This window comes from Trematomus bernacchii, unplaced genomic scaffold (genome assembly GCF_902827165.1).
Source record: "Trematomus bernacchii unplaced genomic scaffold, fTreBer1.1, whole genome shotgun sequence".
Taxonomy (NCBI): Eukaryota; Metazoa; Chordata; class Actinopteri; order Perciformes; family Nototheniidae; genus Trematomus; species Trematomus bernacchii.
This window is the reverse complement of record NW_022988050.1, coordinates 18,227,989-18,242,194: the sequence shown is the minus strand read 5'-3', so window position 1 is coordinate 18,242,194 and position 14,206 is coordinate 18,227,989. Positions and strand designations below refer to the sequence as shown.

General features: G+C 44.4%; 1 protein-coding gene across 2 annotated transcripts; it reads right to left on the bottom strand.

Annotated features, from left to right (window-relative positions):
• Positions 1-2,315: 2,315 nt before the first annotated feature.
• naglu (N-acetylglucosaminidase, alpha) lies at positions 2,316-13,989 on the bottom strand. Of its 2 annotated transcripts, none has more exons than XM_034119076.1 (6): positions 13,577-13,989; positions 10,865-11,012; positions 9,840-9,986; positions 9,358-9,443; positions 8,116-8,372; positions 2,316-4,665 (listed from the first exon to the last, which is right to left on the bottom strand). In XM_034119076.1, exons 1-6 carry the CDS (start codon positions 13,987-13,989, stop codon positions 3,461-3,463), a joined length of 2,256 nt encoding a protein of 751 aa, XP_033974967.1. In that variant the 3' UTR covers positions 2,316-3,460. The 2 variants fall into 2 exon arrangements, with proteins under 2 accessions (XP_033974967.1, XP_033974968.1); XM_034119077.1 differs by lacking the exon at positions 13,577-13,989 and adding an exon at positions 11,868-12,238.
• Positions 13,990-14,206: the final 217 nt, after the last annotated feature.

Here is a 14,206-nt window from a genome sequence, read left to right as displayed (position 1 = left end):
AGTTCATGCAGGCGTCCTGCGTGAGACCCTCCCTCAAATGCTCGAGACCAAGGCAAGAGGGGCAGCGGTCGTGGCCATCCTCGGGCTCGAGAGAAGCCATACAGGCGCTACATGGATGATCCATCATGTAGGTAGCCGGATGCAGCGTAACCGGGAGCGGGGTGCGAGAACACAGCCTTCACCAGTTACCTGCTGAACGGAAGGAGTAGAGCCCTGCTCCTACTCGCCGAACACGAGAGGGGTGTAATGTCCTACACCCGCGTTACTAGCAGAGGGAGCGGGGAGCGAGAGCACTGCCTTCACCTAGCTAAGTAAATGAAAGTGCAAGGCTACTAGCAGAGGGAGCGGGGAGCGAGAGCACTGCCTTCACCTAGCTGAGTAAACGAAGCACGGAGCTACCAGCAGAGGGAGCGGGGAGCGAGAGCACTGCCTTCACCTAGCTAAGTAAATGAAAGTGCAAGGCTACTAGCAGAGGGAGCGGGGAGCGAGAGCACTGCCTTCACCTAGCTGAGTAAACGAAGCACGGAGCTACCAGCAGAGGGAGCGGGGAGCGAGAGCACTGCCTTCACCTAGCTACTGTAAGTAAACGAAGCACAGAGCTACCAAAATAAGGAAGCTTAACAGGGCAGCTAGCCAGTCGGCTGCTGCTCACAGTCAAGGAACACTCTTACCAGGAGCGGGGGTGAAAATACTGCCTTCACTGGTTGAGTAAAATAGCGAAACACAAGCTAAGGAAACTGGCTTCTAAAGAAAAAACAGCACCGGTAATCCGGTGCTTACCTCAAGCGTCAGCCAAAGTGGCTGACCGGGCAGGACACAGTTAGGCTGAGCAGCGCTACTGCTAACTAGCTAAACAAGAGGACACAACAAAAGCTGGAACTCAAGATGCTGATGATAGCTTGATCAGAAAAGTACAGAGAGCGCAACAAGGGCAACTCCTGGGAGAGGGGTCGGAAACGCTGCAGTTGAAGTTTTCTGCGCAGCCGGCCACAGCTCCTGGAGGACGGGTAACCCTGCAGCTCCGACTGGATCAGTCGCGAAGCTGCACGCAGCCAGCTGGATGCAGAGAAATCCTTAAATCAAACGTTCCAACTGAACGCTGTAGGCTACAATAGTGTAGCCACGGTACTCTCGCGCAGCGAGAGGATGAAAGGAACAGATCCTCTGATGACACTGGCTGATATAGCCGGTGTCACGTGGGTCACAGGTGACTTTGTTGTTATTGGTACTCGTACGGCACACGCGCGCGATGGACATATCCAGTGCTAAAGCACCGCCTCAGGTCAGTAGGGACGAAATAGAACCACATGAACTATGATGTCTGTGCTGCACTCAGTCCGCTCAGTTTGCTAAGAATGATATATTAAAATCTACTTTGAACTGATGTGCATGGTAGTGTCTGAAAATGAGGTTTTTTTGATTGGCTAAAGATTTCCTGTGGGTCAAACAACTCAATCCCCATATTCCACCTTAATGTAGTGCCTCGGATTAAAAGAACAACTCTACATCATGTAGAAAGAAAAGAGGAAATGAGTTGATCAGGTGCAGGGGAGTTTAGCCTAGCTTAGCATTAAGACTCGAAACAGGGAACAGCTAGTCTGATTCTGAAACCTGTTCTGAAATGTAAAAAAACATTTCTTTAACTCTGAACCTACTTTGAATCATCCTCCAGATTCCTGAAGTCATTACAGTGCCATGTTTTGAGTCATTGTTCCTGTACAGTGTACAGAGACAAAAACCTGGGCCAAGTGACTATCTGGAGAACCAGTCTCACGGCATTTCGTGTTATAGTCACGAAATTAATCTATTGATTCGTGTTCACCAACACGATTTCGCCATTTTTTTCGTGTCACACAGAACGATTTTAAAAGCAATGTAAATAATAACAAATTAGAAAGAAAAAGACATTTAAAAAAAAAATACAGATTTAAGTATTCTGACACAGAACGATTTTAGAAGCATTGTATTTATATTGGTAGTATGTTTCGTGCCTGCACCAAATAATAACAAATTAGAAGGAAAAAAAGATGACATAAAATACAGATTTCAGTATTCTGAGGCTCTGAGCCCCATTTCTTTTCCTCACTGACGGCAAAAAAACTCAGACATTATACAATTTAAAATAAAAGGGATAGGGTTAGGCTTAGGGTAAGATAAGAACATGTTTTTATGAACCACACAGCTTCTGGTCTTCCAAGACCCGACCGGACAAAAAGACGTGTTGCAGGCACGAAACATACTACCAATAGAAATACATTGCATTTATATCGTTCTGTGTGACACGAAAAAAATGTGAAAATCGTGTTGGTGAACACGAATCAATAGATTAAATTAATTTCGTGACTAATAACACGAAATGCCGTGAGACTGGGTTGGAGATGCAGTGCAGAGCAAACCGTTGGGAACTAGTTCCACATCCCAACTCTTCCTGAACCCAAAATGTTGTCTTCTCTTGGGGTACATGTTAAAGAAAATACACTGTGTAATTAACATAATACTTTGGACAGAGCTAAGCTAGCTATTTTCCCCTGCTTGCAGTCTTTATGCTAAGCTAAGCTAAGCTAACCAGAGCAGTGGAATTAAAAACAGTTCCAAGGGACGCACACATGAAATGCCAAACAAAGGGATCAATTTGAAACAGTCTTATGTAAGAGTGGTGCAGGAATGAGTCCTCAAACCTGGAAACAAGTCCGCATTTTACCAGTAACAAGTATCCTCGTCTTGAAGACAACTGTTTTCGGAATGTATTTTTTGTTAGATGCCTGAAGTAAAATCTGTGGTTATCACAAGCTTAAGATACTTATTTGAATGACATTACATATGTCAGTAAATACCTCACTGGTGAATGTCTGAAGTGTGACTAAATGAGACGACTAAACATCATCACGCGAAACATTAGCCGTCTTTAGCTTAGCGGTGGTGATATGCAGCCATGTTGTTAGTTTATTGCCTAATGTTAGCTTTTTACTTCTGCCGATTGCATTTATGCCTCAACTATTATAAAAGTTGTGTTAATATATGGAGATTATCCAGCTGAAAAAACATGGAAGTATCAAAAAAGTGTGACTGCCACAGATCTTATTTTCTGAAATATTCCAATTTAAATGTTTTATGTGAAAATCCCATTGAGGGAGCTCATGCAATGCTAACTTCCTGGTTGGCCTACATACATTTATCATCACTGCACCACTCATAACACATTTATTTTGCTGAACTTGTGTTTGATAAGGCTTGATTGAATATTCCTAAAGTGTGAATGTAAAGTAAAAGTATTTGTTCCCTTCATCATTCTCAGCTATCCACTGATGTTGCTATGTGTGCAAAACAGATTGTTTCTGCAAATCCAGGTGTTAGAGTTTCCATTTCAAAATGTTTTGGGACAGCCATGGAAAACTGGAGGTGGAGACATTCTTCTTGCTGTGACTTGAGACAAGTTTTTCCAAAATGAATCCTCTGCTCACTATAGTCTCTTCAAGGCCTGGGGGTAGTACTTGAGGAAGATCCTGCGGGCGATCTCGTACGTGTCGCCCTGAGGCTTGGTCGGATATTTTCGGGCGTTGTAAATGAACCCCTTCTCCACCTGGAACACGGCCTGGTTAAAGGTGTCCTGCTTGTATGGCCGTCCAGTGTGCAGACACTCTACCAGGGTTTCAACGAAAAGACCCCATCTCTGGGCGTAGTAGTCCTCCATGAGGCCCCCCCACTCTTTGCTGGCGTAGTCCAGGATCTCACCGCTGGGACCCCACAGAGTGAGCTGGTTCCTGGCATTCATGTCGTACAGCTGAGCCTCCTTCTCATCCAGGGCGAAGGAGCGGGCCCTCTCCAGCCATGTCCCCAACAGGAAGTTGCGGTCGCTGTTCAGCAGACGGTTGAGTTCAGGCAGGAGGTCGTACACCAGCACCCCCCCCGCAGTCAGCAGCTCCGGCAGCTTCTGGTTCTTGAAAGCATCTGCGATATCCTGGTAGAAGCTTGTTGTCAGGACTTGTAGGACCTGCCGAGTCACGTCCACGAGATCGCAGTGGAAAGTCTCCTTGGACATGAGGGACGGAGCCGCCTCGATGATCAGTTTCCAGGCTTTGTACAAATCAGCCGGGTCGTACCACCGGTCAGCGTTCATGTGGAGAGAGGGTCTGTGCACCAGGGGGCTGTGGTTGTGGTTTTTGTAGTGTGGCACGGTGCAGTTGTAGACGCTGGCGAACAGGAGCCTCCACGCCGCCGCCAGGCTGTCCTGCGTGCTGCCGTAGCGACGCATAGCGTACAGCGAGACCCACTTGGACAGGTTGACCGGCTCCTTACGCCACGCCAGCTCGCTCATCAGCTCGTACATCACCGGATTCTGCTCAATGCCCTCGGGCGTCATGCCTATGCCAACCAGGGTGGAGTTTGGGAACTGTAAGGCTTTGAAGGGCCCCGAGTTCATGCTCTCCACCGTGCCAAAGAATCCGCTGTTGCCCCCAAAGTTCTGCAGCATGCACCAGATGAAGGGCTGCCCGTAGAAAGACTCTGTGTAGGAGAAAATTGGCTCCGTCTCTGCAAACAGGTCCAGCACGATCATTCTGCCCAGAGGCACTCCGTGTAGTAGAGCCTGAATCTGGGCCGGCTTCCAGAACGCTGTGTCACTGAAGAACAGCCAGCCCTGCATCAGCCAGATCGCCTGAGGATCAACTGGGGACAAAACATGAGATTTAGACCAGGGGCAAGAAGGGGACAGTTCTCCAGCATGGCTGAAAAGTCAGCAAGAAACTCAAGGGGGCTTTCTGTCTAGAAGAATTGAACAACAGGCAGGGTTGAGATAGTTACTATAAATGTAATCCGTTACAACTACTAGTCATATTTTCAACAATGTAATCAGTAAGCTAATACCACAGGTACAAAGTAATGTAACCTGATTACTTTCACCTACCTTAAATTAAATGCAAATACATAAGAGAGAAAGGAATAACAATAAGATGTGTTCCACTTAGAGGTATTATGTAAAGCAATAAAATAATATGAAAAGAAGAAAACTGGATATTTTCTATCAAAAATATGTCACCTTAAATTAGAGGCAAGGCCTACATACAATGTATCAGTAAAGTAGTAAAGTACTGTTTATGTAGTGAAGACAGTATTTTTTGTGTCCTGGTTACGTAATCCTGTTACATAGGTAAATACACATCTGAGTTGACAAATATGACATGTGGGGTACCTCAAGGCTCCATCTTGGGGCCTCTTCTCTTTAACATCTACATGCTACCACTGGCTCAGATAATGAAAAACAACAAAATAAGTTACCATAGCTATGCGGATGACACACACATTTACGTAACAATTTCACCAGGAGATTATGCTCCAATTCAAACACTGAGTAAGTGCATTGAACAAATCAATGACTGGATGTGTCAGAACTTTCTCCAATTAAACAAAGATAAAACTGAGGTAATGGTTTTTGGAGCCAAGGCAGAACGTATAAAAGTTAGCGCTGAGCTTCAGTCTGCAATGTTCAAAGCAACAGATAAAGCCAGAAATCTAGGTGTAGTCATGGACTCTGACCTGAGTTTCAACAGTCACATTAAAACAGTTACTAAATCAGCCTACTATCACCTAAAGAATATATCTAGGATTAAAAGACTAATGTCACAGCAGGATTTGGAAAAACTTGTCCATGCTTTTATCTTCAGTAGACTCGACTACTGTAATGGTGTCTTTACAGGTCTCACTAAAAAATCTATTAGAAAGCTGCAGCTAATTCAGAACGCCGCTGCTCGAGTCCTCACTAACACTAAGAAAGTGGATCACATCACTCCTGTTCTGAAGTCCTTACACTGGCTTCCTGTGTGTCAAAGAATTGATTTCAAAATACTGCTGCTGGGTTATAAAGCTTTGAATGGTTTAGGCCCAAAATACATGTCTAACCTACTGCTAAATTATGAACCATCCAGATCTCTCAGGTCTTCAGGGACTGGTCAGCTTTCTGTCCCCAGAGTCAGAACTAAACATGGTAAAGCAGCATTCAGTTATTATGCTCCAAATATCTGGAACAAACTCCCAGAAACCTGCAGGTCCGCTGCAACTCTTACTACTTTTAAATCCAGGCTGAAGACTTTTCTTTTTGCCGCTGCTTTTAATTGAACTATTCACATCTTAAACTGCACTGTAACTTTTATCCATGTATTTTTTCTTTTAATGTTTATTTTATTATCTTTTCTTTTTAATGACTGATTTTAAATGCCATTTTCATAATGTCTTCCATTTTTGTAAAGCACTTTGAATTGCCTTGTGTTGAAAGGTGCTATATAAATTGCCTTGCCTTGCCTTGCCTTGCCTTGCCTTGCCTTGCCTTGCCTTGCCTTGTGGCCTTGCCTTGGCCTTGCCTTGCCTTGCTTGCTTGCCTGGAACTTGCCTTGCCTTGCCTTGCCTTGCCTTGCCTTGCCTTGCCTTGCCTTGCCTTGCCTTGCCTTGCCTTGCTCTTGCCTGGCCTTGCCTTGCCTTGCCTTGCTTGCCTTGCCTTCATTGCCTTGCCTTGCCTTGCATTGGCCTTGCCATTGCCGTGCCTTGCCGTGCCTTCTGCCTTGCCTTGCCGTTGCCTTGCCTTGCCTTGCCATTGCCTTGCCTTGCCTTGTCATTTGCCTGCCTTGCCTTGCCATTGCCTTGCCTTGCCTTGCTGCTTGCCTTGCCTTGCCTTGCTTGCCTTGCCTTGTCCTTGCCTTTGCCTGCCTTGTGCCTGCCTTGCCTTGCCTTGCCTTGCCTTGCCTTGCCTTGCCTTGCCTTGCCTTGCCTGCCTTGCCTTGCCTTGCCTTGCCTTGCCTTGCCTTGCCTTGCCTTGCCTTGCCTTGCCTTGCCTTGCCTTGCCTTGCCTTGCCTTGCCTTGCCTTGCCTTGCCTTGCCTTGCCTTGCCTTGCCTTGCCTTGCCTTGCCTTGCCTTGCCTTGCCTTGCCTTGCCTTGCCTTGCCTTGCCTTGCCTTGCCTTGCCTTGCCTTGCCTTGCCTTGCCTTGCCTTGCCTTGCCTTGCCTTGCTTGCCTTGCCTTGCCTTGCCTTGCCTTGCCTGCCTTGCCTTGCCTTGCCTTGCCTTGCCTTGCCTTGCCTTGCCTTGCCTTGCCCTGCCTTGCCTTGCCTTGCCTTGCCTTGCCTTGCCTTGCCTTGCCTTGCCTTGCCTTGCCTTGCCTTGCCTTGCCTTGCCTTGCCTTGCCTTGCCTGCCTTGCCTTGCCTTGCCTTGCCTTGCCTTGCCTTGCCTTGCCTTGCCTTGCCTTGCCTTGCCTTGCCTTGCCTTGCCTTGCCTTGCCTTGCCTTGCCTTGCCTTGCCTTGCCTTGCCTTGCCTTGCCTTGCCTTGCCTTGCCTTGCCTTGCCTTGCCTTGCCTTGCCTTGCCTTGCCTTGCCTTGCCTTGCCTTGCCTTGCCTTGCCTTGCCTTGCCTTGCCTTGCCTTGCCTTGCCTTGCCTTGCCTTGCCTTGCCTTGCCTTGCCTTGCCTTGCCTTGCCTTGCCTTGCTTGCCTTGCCTTGCCTTGCCTTGCCTTGCCTTGCCTGCCTTGCCTTGCCTTGCCTTGCCTTGCCTTGCCTTGCCTTGCCTTGCCTTGCCTTGCCTTGCCTTGCCTTGCTTGCCTTGCCTTGCCTTGCCTTGCCTTGCCTTGCCTTGCCTTGCCTTGCCTTGCCTTGCCTGCCTTGCCTTGCCTTGCCTTGCCTTGCCTTGCCTTGCCTTGCCTTGCCTTGCCTTGCCTTGCCTTGCCTTGCCTTGCCTTGCCTTGCCTTGCCTTGCCTTGCCTTGCCTTGCCTTGCCTTGCCTTGCCTTGCCTTGCCTTGCCTTGCCTTGCCTTGCCTTGCCTTGCCTTGCCTTGCCTTGCCTTGCCTTGCCTTGCCTTGCCTTGCCTTGCCTTGCCTTGCCTTGCCTTGCCTTGCCTTGCCTTGCCTTGCCTTGCCTTGCCTTGCCTTGCCTTGCCTTGCCTTGCCTTGCCTTGCCTTGCCTTGCCTTGCCTTGCCTTGCCTTGCCTTGCCTTGCCTTGCCTTACATGTAATCCGTTACTCCCTAAGCCTGACAACAGGTCATAATCGGGTCATCAGTTGTTTCACTTGTCACATCAGAACATCAGCATTCTGGCAGGAAGCTTTCGATCAGGACATTGGTGGTCAAGACGCTCACCTGCGGTCATGGAGGCAAAGACGGAGCGGCTGACTGCTGACAGGTAGGCGGGGTCAGAGGAGGGGGGGGTCATCTCGTTGAAGGTGTCAGTGTTGTAGATGTGATCTGTTCCAAACTGCTTCACCACCTGGGACAGGTAGAGGGAGCCGATCTGCAGGAACAGAGGGTCCCGGGGGTCTAAGACGTAGGAGCACGAGTAGCTGCAGTTGAAGTGAGCCCAGGGGCCCAGCCTGGTCACATTGGCTTCTGGGAACAGCCTGAAACACAGGAAACACCTCAGAGGTTAGAGCTGAATCTGCACCTCACTGGGCCCAGCCATATTATCTTCACAGAAGTATCAGTATTAGGGCTGCACGATCTGAAAACGGAGTGTGATTAATTTGACAGACTTTGCAATTGCGATATGATTTATAGTTTTAGAGGGATTGATCAATTTCTCATTATCATTGAAACACATCTGTTTCAAACAAATATGTAAACATTTTGTATGCTGGGTTATATCTGCAGCAACACAACACTTCCTTTCAAATTTAATTTTAACACAGCGTTTGTTTACAAATATTGGGCTTCCTTGGATTTGGATATTGGGCTAGTCCATGCGGTGATTCTCATAGAATTGCGATTGAATGTGCAGACCTCAACTGTAACAGCATAAATGTCCCTCGAACAGTGAATGTGAAGCATTTGGTCTGCATGATAGACAGATAATACTATAATAATGAAGTTGAGTTTGTGAGAAATCTTTAAGCTGATCACGTTCATCAAGTTCTGGAGTTGTTATCTTGTATCTTGTGGGAGGCTGTGGCTCAGTGGGTAGCGCTGTGCGCTGAACTTCGAATCAGGGGTTAGCAAGTTCGAGTCCCACTGCAGTCATTATGTCGTTGTGTCCCTGGGCAAGACACTTCACCCCAAATTGCTCCTGTGGGGATTGCCCACAGTAATGAATGTATGTAAGTCGCTTTGGATAAAAGCGTCTAACAAGTGACATGTAATGTAATGTATATTCATATAAGATCAATGAATTAAGATTATTGAATTGAAGCTTGTGAACAATTCACAGTTAACAGCTGTTATTCCAGCGATCAGATTAATATTCATATCAACATTTAGGAAAACTAAGTATGGGATTGTTCTCAGCAGGTGACTTATATTAAATTACTTTAGATATCCCTGTTAGTACGAGCCTAAAAAAAATCAGCAGTTTATTTCTATAAGGTTGAAACCTAAACCAGCATGAGTCACCTGAGGATTCCAGCGGGAATGTTCCCAGAGAAGGCCGGCAGCACGGGAATCATGCCGAAGGATCTCATCCGCTCCAAGATTTTAAACTGCAAAAAGAGAGAAAAACATATAAAAAAAAGGTTTAATCCACTAACTAATGTGAACAGTTCAATTCAACTCTACCTTCTCATAAAGTGGATTAGATAAATGAGTTTGTTGTCACTGTTTGAAATCTTCACAAAACCGTTTGTGAGTGCAATGGTATCATAAAAAGAGAAAATACCTCTGAAGCCACTATTATGTAAAATAGTGATGTGTTAATAGTTTGTGTTTTAAAAAAATAAGACATACTGCAGTTTGTAACTGGTGCAGTCTGCTTTCAGCACATTCACTCAATCTCACTCATGTGTTTGTCACTACCACTTGGTGGTGCCAGAGTTATAAAAACATGATTCTACACATAGTGGCTTCATCTGTGTTGACAGGAATGGACGGTTCAGTACTTGGAGGAAGAGCTGGTTCACGTGCCAGGACTGAGGCAGGGGCCCTCCAAACTTGAAAAGGTTCCCCATTCGGTTCCAGGCCAGGAACGCGGGGCCGGAGAAGAACTCCTCGATCTCTGACTGGTTCAACCCGAGAGCCCTGTAAACCTGAAGGACACAACAAGGTAATAAGTTCATGTTCACATATCAATAAATGTATCGTGCTTCTATGGTAGCAAAGGTCAAATTAAATTACAATTTATCTTCCCGATCCTGTTAATGACTGGCTTTACAGTGGGGCAGTGATGACGTGTTGTTGAAGGAGGAACATCACAAGGACTTCCTCCACAGAAAGCAAGGAGAGTTTTAAATTGGATTTTCGATTATAGCAGAAAACAAGGTCTGTGGCAAACATTTGTTTATGATGCTTACATGTTTTGTTTAGTAGGATAATGTCCACATATTAACAACATTTTAATGATTTTTTGAAAGTGTAAATGCAATTACCAGAAGTAAAAAAAATAACGTTAGGCTATAAACAAACTATGTCATTCGCTTGGCTGAGCATCACCATTGCTCAGCTAAAGGCGGCTAATGTCCTGCTTGATGACCTTTAGTGGTCTCATTTAGTCACTTTCCTAAGACACATTGAGGCTTCAGATGTTCACCAGTGGGGTATTTACTGAAATACATTTTATGTCGTGCAACAAAACATGAACATCTGTTCTGTTTGTGTTAACCACAGACCTTATTTTGGAAATCTAACCAAAAACGAATTATATTGACTTTGAGTGAACCGGAAAGTGCTAAAAATGCCAACTAATTTTTCGACTCATTCCTGCACCACTGTTTTTGCTCTCAGAATAATGGATCTACTGATTGAATCTATTTAATCCCTTATCAATATTTAGCCCTTTTCGAGGAAGCACGTTAGACAAAATATAGATATTCAAATAAATATTAACGCTTACAGTACATTGACCCTAAGGAGTGTTTTTAACCAGTGTCTGATGTAGTTTCTGTAGGGAGTCACTCTGAGCCCTCACCTCTTGCCACAGGGCCTCCTGGCCAGTGAAGGCCAGCGGCAGGTTGATCCCATTGAGAGCCATCCAGTCGATCTCTCTCTCCCATCTGGGCCAGTCCCACCACACAGAGGAGTAGCTGAACGTGCACACGTTCTGGTAATACCGGAATCTAGATACAAACACACAAAAAACAGTTATTTTAAAACTGTCTTAAATAGGCCCACATGGGATAAATACTGAACAGGTATGAAAAAATAGAAATAGTAATCATCCTAAACTTTTTAGAGCTTGAGCCATATTGTGGACTAACAATCCAGTATGCTGACCTCTTATTCAACTGTGACCTTTGTTTAAATTGTCCCTCACATGTCCTCCAACTTTATTACATTGTGGAAGAATAATGACTAGCAGTCAGTGTTTGGACAGTTAAATGCTTCCCTTTGGACTGAAAATAAAACCATAACCTACAGTACAGTGCAACTGTGCTGACTTCAGATATTCTCAGACAGGTTTAATGTTGAAATCTCATGCCCTTTATTGACACTGTTTCATTACAACACTAATGTGATGGGAACAGAGACAATAGAAAAGACAACACAATAGAAAAGTGTCCAAATACATTCTTAAACAGATTCCTTTTGACCATGGCCATTTCTCACACCAACACTGCTGAGTGTTCATACTACATCTCTTTGTTACATAATTGTGTAACAGATATTTTAATTGTCAATTTCTATTGATTTTGTTGCTAAAACAATGTTCAGTTAAATCAAACAGGCACTGTTGTTTTTAAGCCTCAGTTTCCGGCAGCTGCTAAATAAGCCAAGCTTCCAACTGGCTCTTCGCCATCAAGTTATACTCATGGGAAAGTAAAGTGTGCCATGCCTGCATGGCTTCTTCAATCTAACGACTGTGCACATGACATTACTGGTGTGAACTGATGCGGCTCTAATGCACAACCGATAATTGAAAGGAAGGGTACTTTAAAGGGCTCGGCCGCAGCACAAGTGTCCATAGTGCTCACAGTAAACAATGAAAAGTAATGTGTGACAACGCTCCATTTGTCATGCACTCATGGGTTGGGATTTGCTGCGTTGCAGAGGAGGGGGCACCCAAACACTGCCATCATAGAGTTCAACACATAGACATCACATGGCACACATCGGAGGGCAGCAGTGTGAGTGGATCTGGTGGGAAAACAACTTTTGCAACAAAGTTTTTTGCTGACGTCAGTACATTTGCAATAAGAGCGTACACAGGTTATACAATAGGAGAAGTATTTACAAATGCAACAGCCACACCATTGTTTGGCTTTTGACTACATAAAGCATATAAACAAACATAACTATAATGAGGATACTTTTTAATAATGTTACATAAAGTTATTTGTTTTTACAGCACATGCAACTATAATTGTTTTTTCTATCTAATCTATCTATCTATTGTAGCATACTGTTGGCGCGGAGTGATACGTAGTGGTGTGTGTCTGGATGCATAGATGTACTGTATTACCATGGCTGAAGACGTATTAAGTCAATAAAGTCGCCTTATCTGAAATTAAAGCAATGTCTACGGATACTTCATTAGTCTCCATGTCATCCAGTCAGTAACACACATAAAGGCATATTACATCTACAAAACTTAAATGTGAAAGTACTAAATCATAAGGGTATTGTTTTATTATTTGTTTATTTTTAAATCATTCAATTACTATAGACACATAAGCCTACTCTATAAGAAATATGTTTTTATTAAAAGGTCACCCATTATGCAAAATCTTTTTCATGTCTTTTCTACATCAACATGTGTCCCCTCTGTGGAAAGAGACTCTGAAAGTGTCAGGTAAAAAGATTCTCTCACTTTTTGTCCTGATCCATTTATATAAAAAGTAAAAACCTGTCTGAAAACGAGCTGATCAGATTTTGGCCACTTTATGTCATAACGATTTTTTGGCTTGTGTAACCATTAGCCAATCACCAACCAAGGTAATTTTTACCTATTTATTAAGTATCAAACAGATATTTTTTAGTAACTATTTATATTTAAACATTGTAGCCTTTCTTTTATTAAATAATCTTTAAAAATGTATTTTAACATTTTGGTAAAGTGCATTTAAGTGATGACTGATTATTGCTACTATCTCTGCCTTTATGGATGTGTTCTTATGTATGTACTGCAGTGAGAGATGCCAACTGAATTTCGTTACACTGATGTGTGATGACAATAAAGATATTCTATTATATTCTATAGTTTAATCTTTAACACATCACAGGTCTTTGTTTACTGTAGTGTGACACAAAAAAAAAGAAAAAAGCACGAAAGCATAATTTGATGGAAATACTAATTATCTCAAAAATGTACAACAAGTACAGGACTACTACTGCTTACCTCCCCAATATTTTTTTTTTATTGAATTGAAAAGTAGAAATTATAAATGTAAGAATAAAGATGTGGACAGTGTGAGCTGCTGAATCAGCATTCCCACAGTTATAACTAGCGGAATGACAGACAGTCAGAGAGAGAGTAGTAACAAATACCGCTCGCGCTCAACTGCCTCACCGTATCCCGTGCGGAAAACACTTAATTTGGTTATGTGAAAAGTGAATAATGTAAACAGAATTTTTGTGAAATAAAAGTGGTTTAGTGTATTGGATATATGCCGAATGAAAAACCTCCTGCTAATGCTTCTTTAAAGCTGTGTCAGTAAGCTAACAGTGTGCTGTGTTCACTGACCTGTGCTGGGTGTTGATGCGCAGGACGCCGGTGACCCTCGGAAGAGGACGGGGCACATCCAGCTGGTCACCGGACCACGAAACATGGCAGTTGCAGAAATATTTCAAATAGTTGTAAATGCCAGTAGCCACGGCCACTCCGTTGCTGCCTGTAGCGTATATCTTATTGTTCCTGGTGGACCTGAGCTCACACACATCCAGGCTGTCGTTGGAAAGGCTCCGGTTGACTGACACTATGAACTCCGTGGACCTGTTCCCCAGCAGCCGCTTCAGCAGCTCCACCACCGCTCTGCCCTGGCTTTTGTCGCTGGCTTTCGGTTTTAAGTGGTCTAGAGTTGGGAACTTACAAAAGGCAGTTACAAAAAGACAAAACAGGACAACCAGCGTGAGAATGTATCCGCTTCTGTGTGACATTTTGAACCCCTGACCAATGAATCCAGTTTCCCACCGAAGCACAGGTTTAAAAACAACTTTATTTTAACCAGGAAGCTTTGGGTGACTGAAATGCTGCGGGCCAATCAAAGAGAGAGCTGTTGCCGTGTATAATTTACAGCCAATCGGAGGATGCAGTTCGCATTACAAACCACTGTTTGTCATGTGATCATTCTGTCATATGATGGGAATATTACAA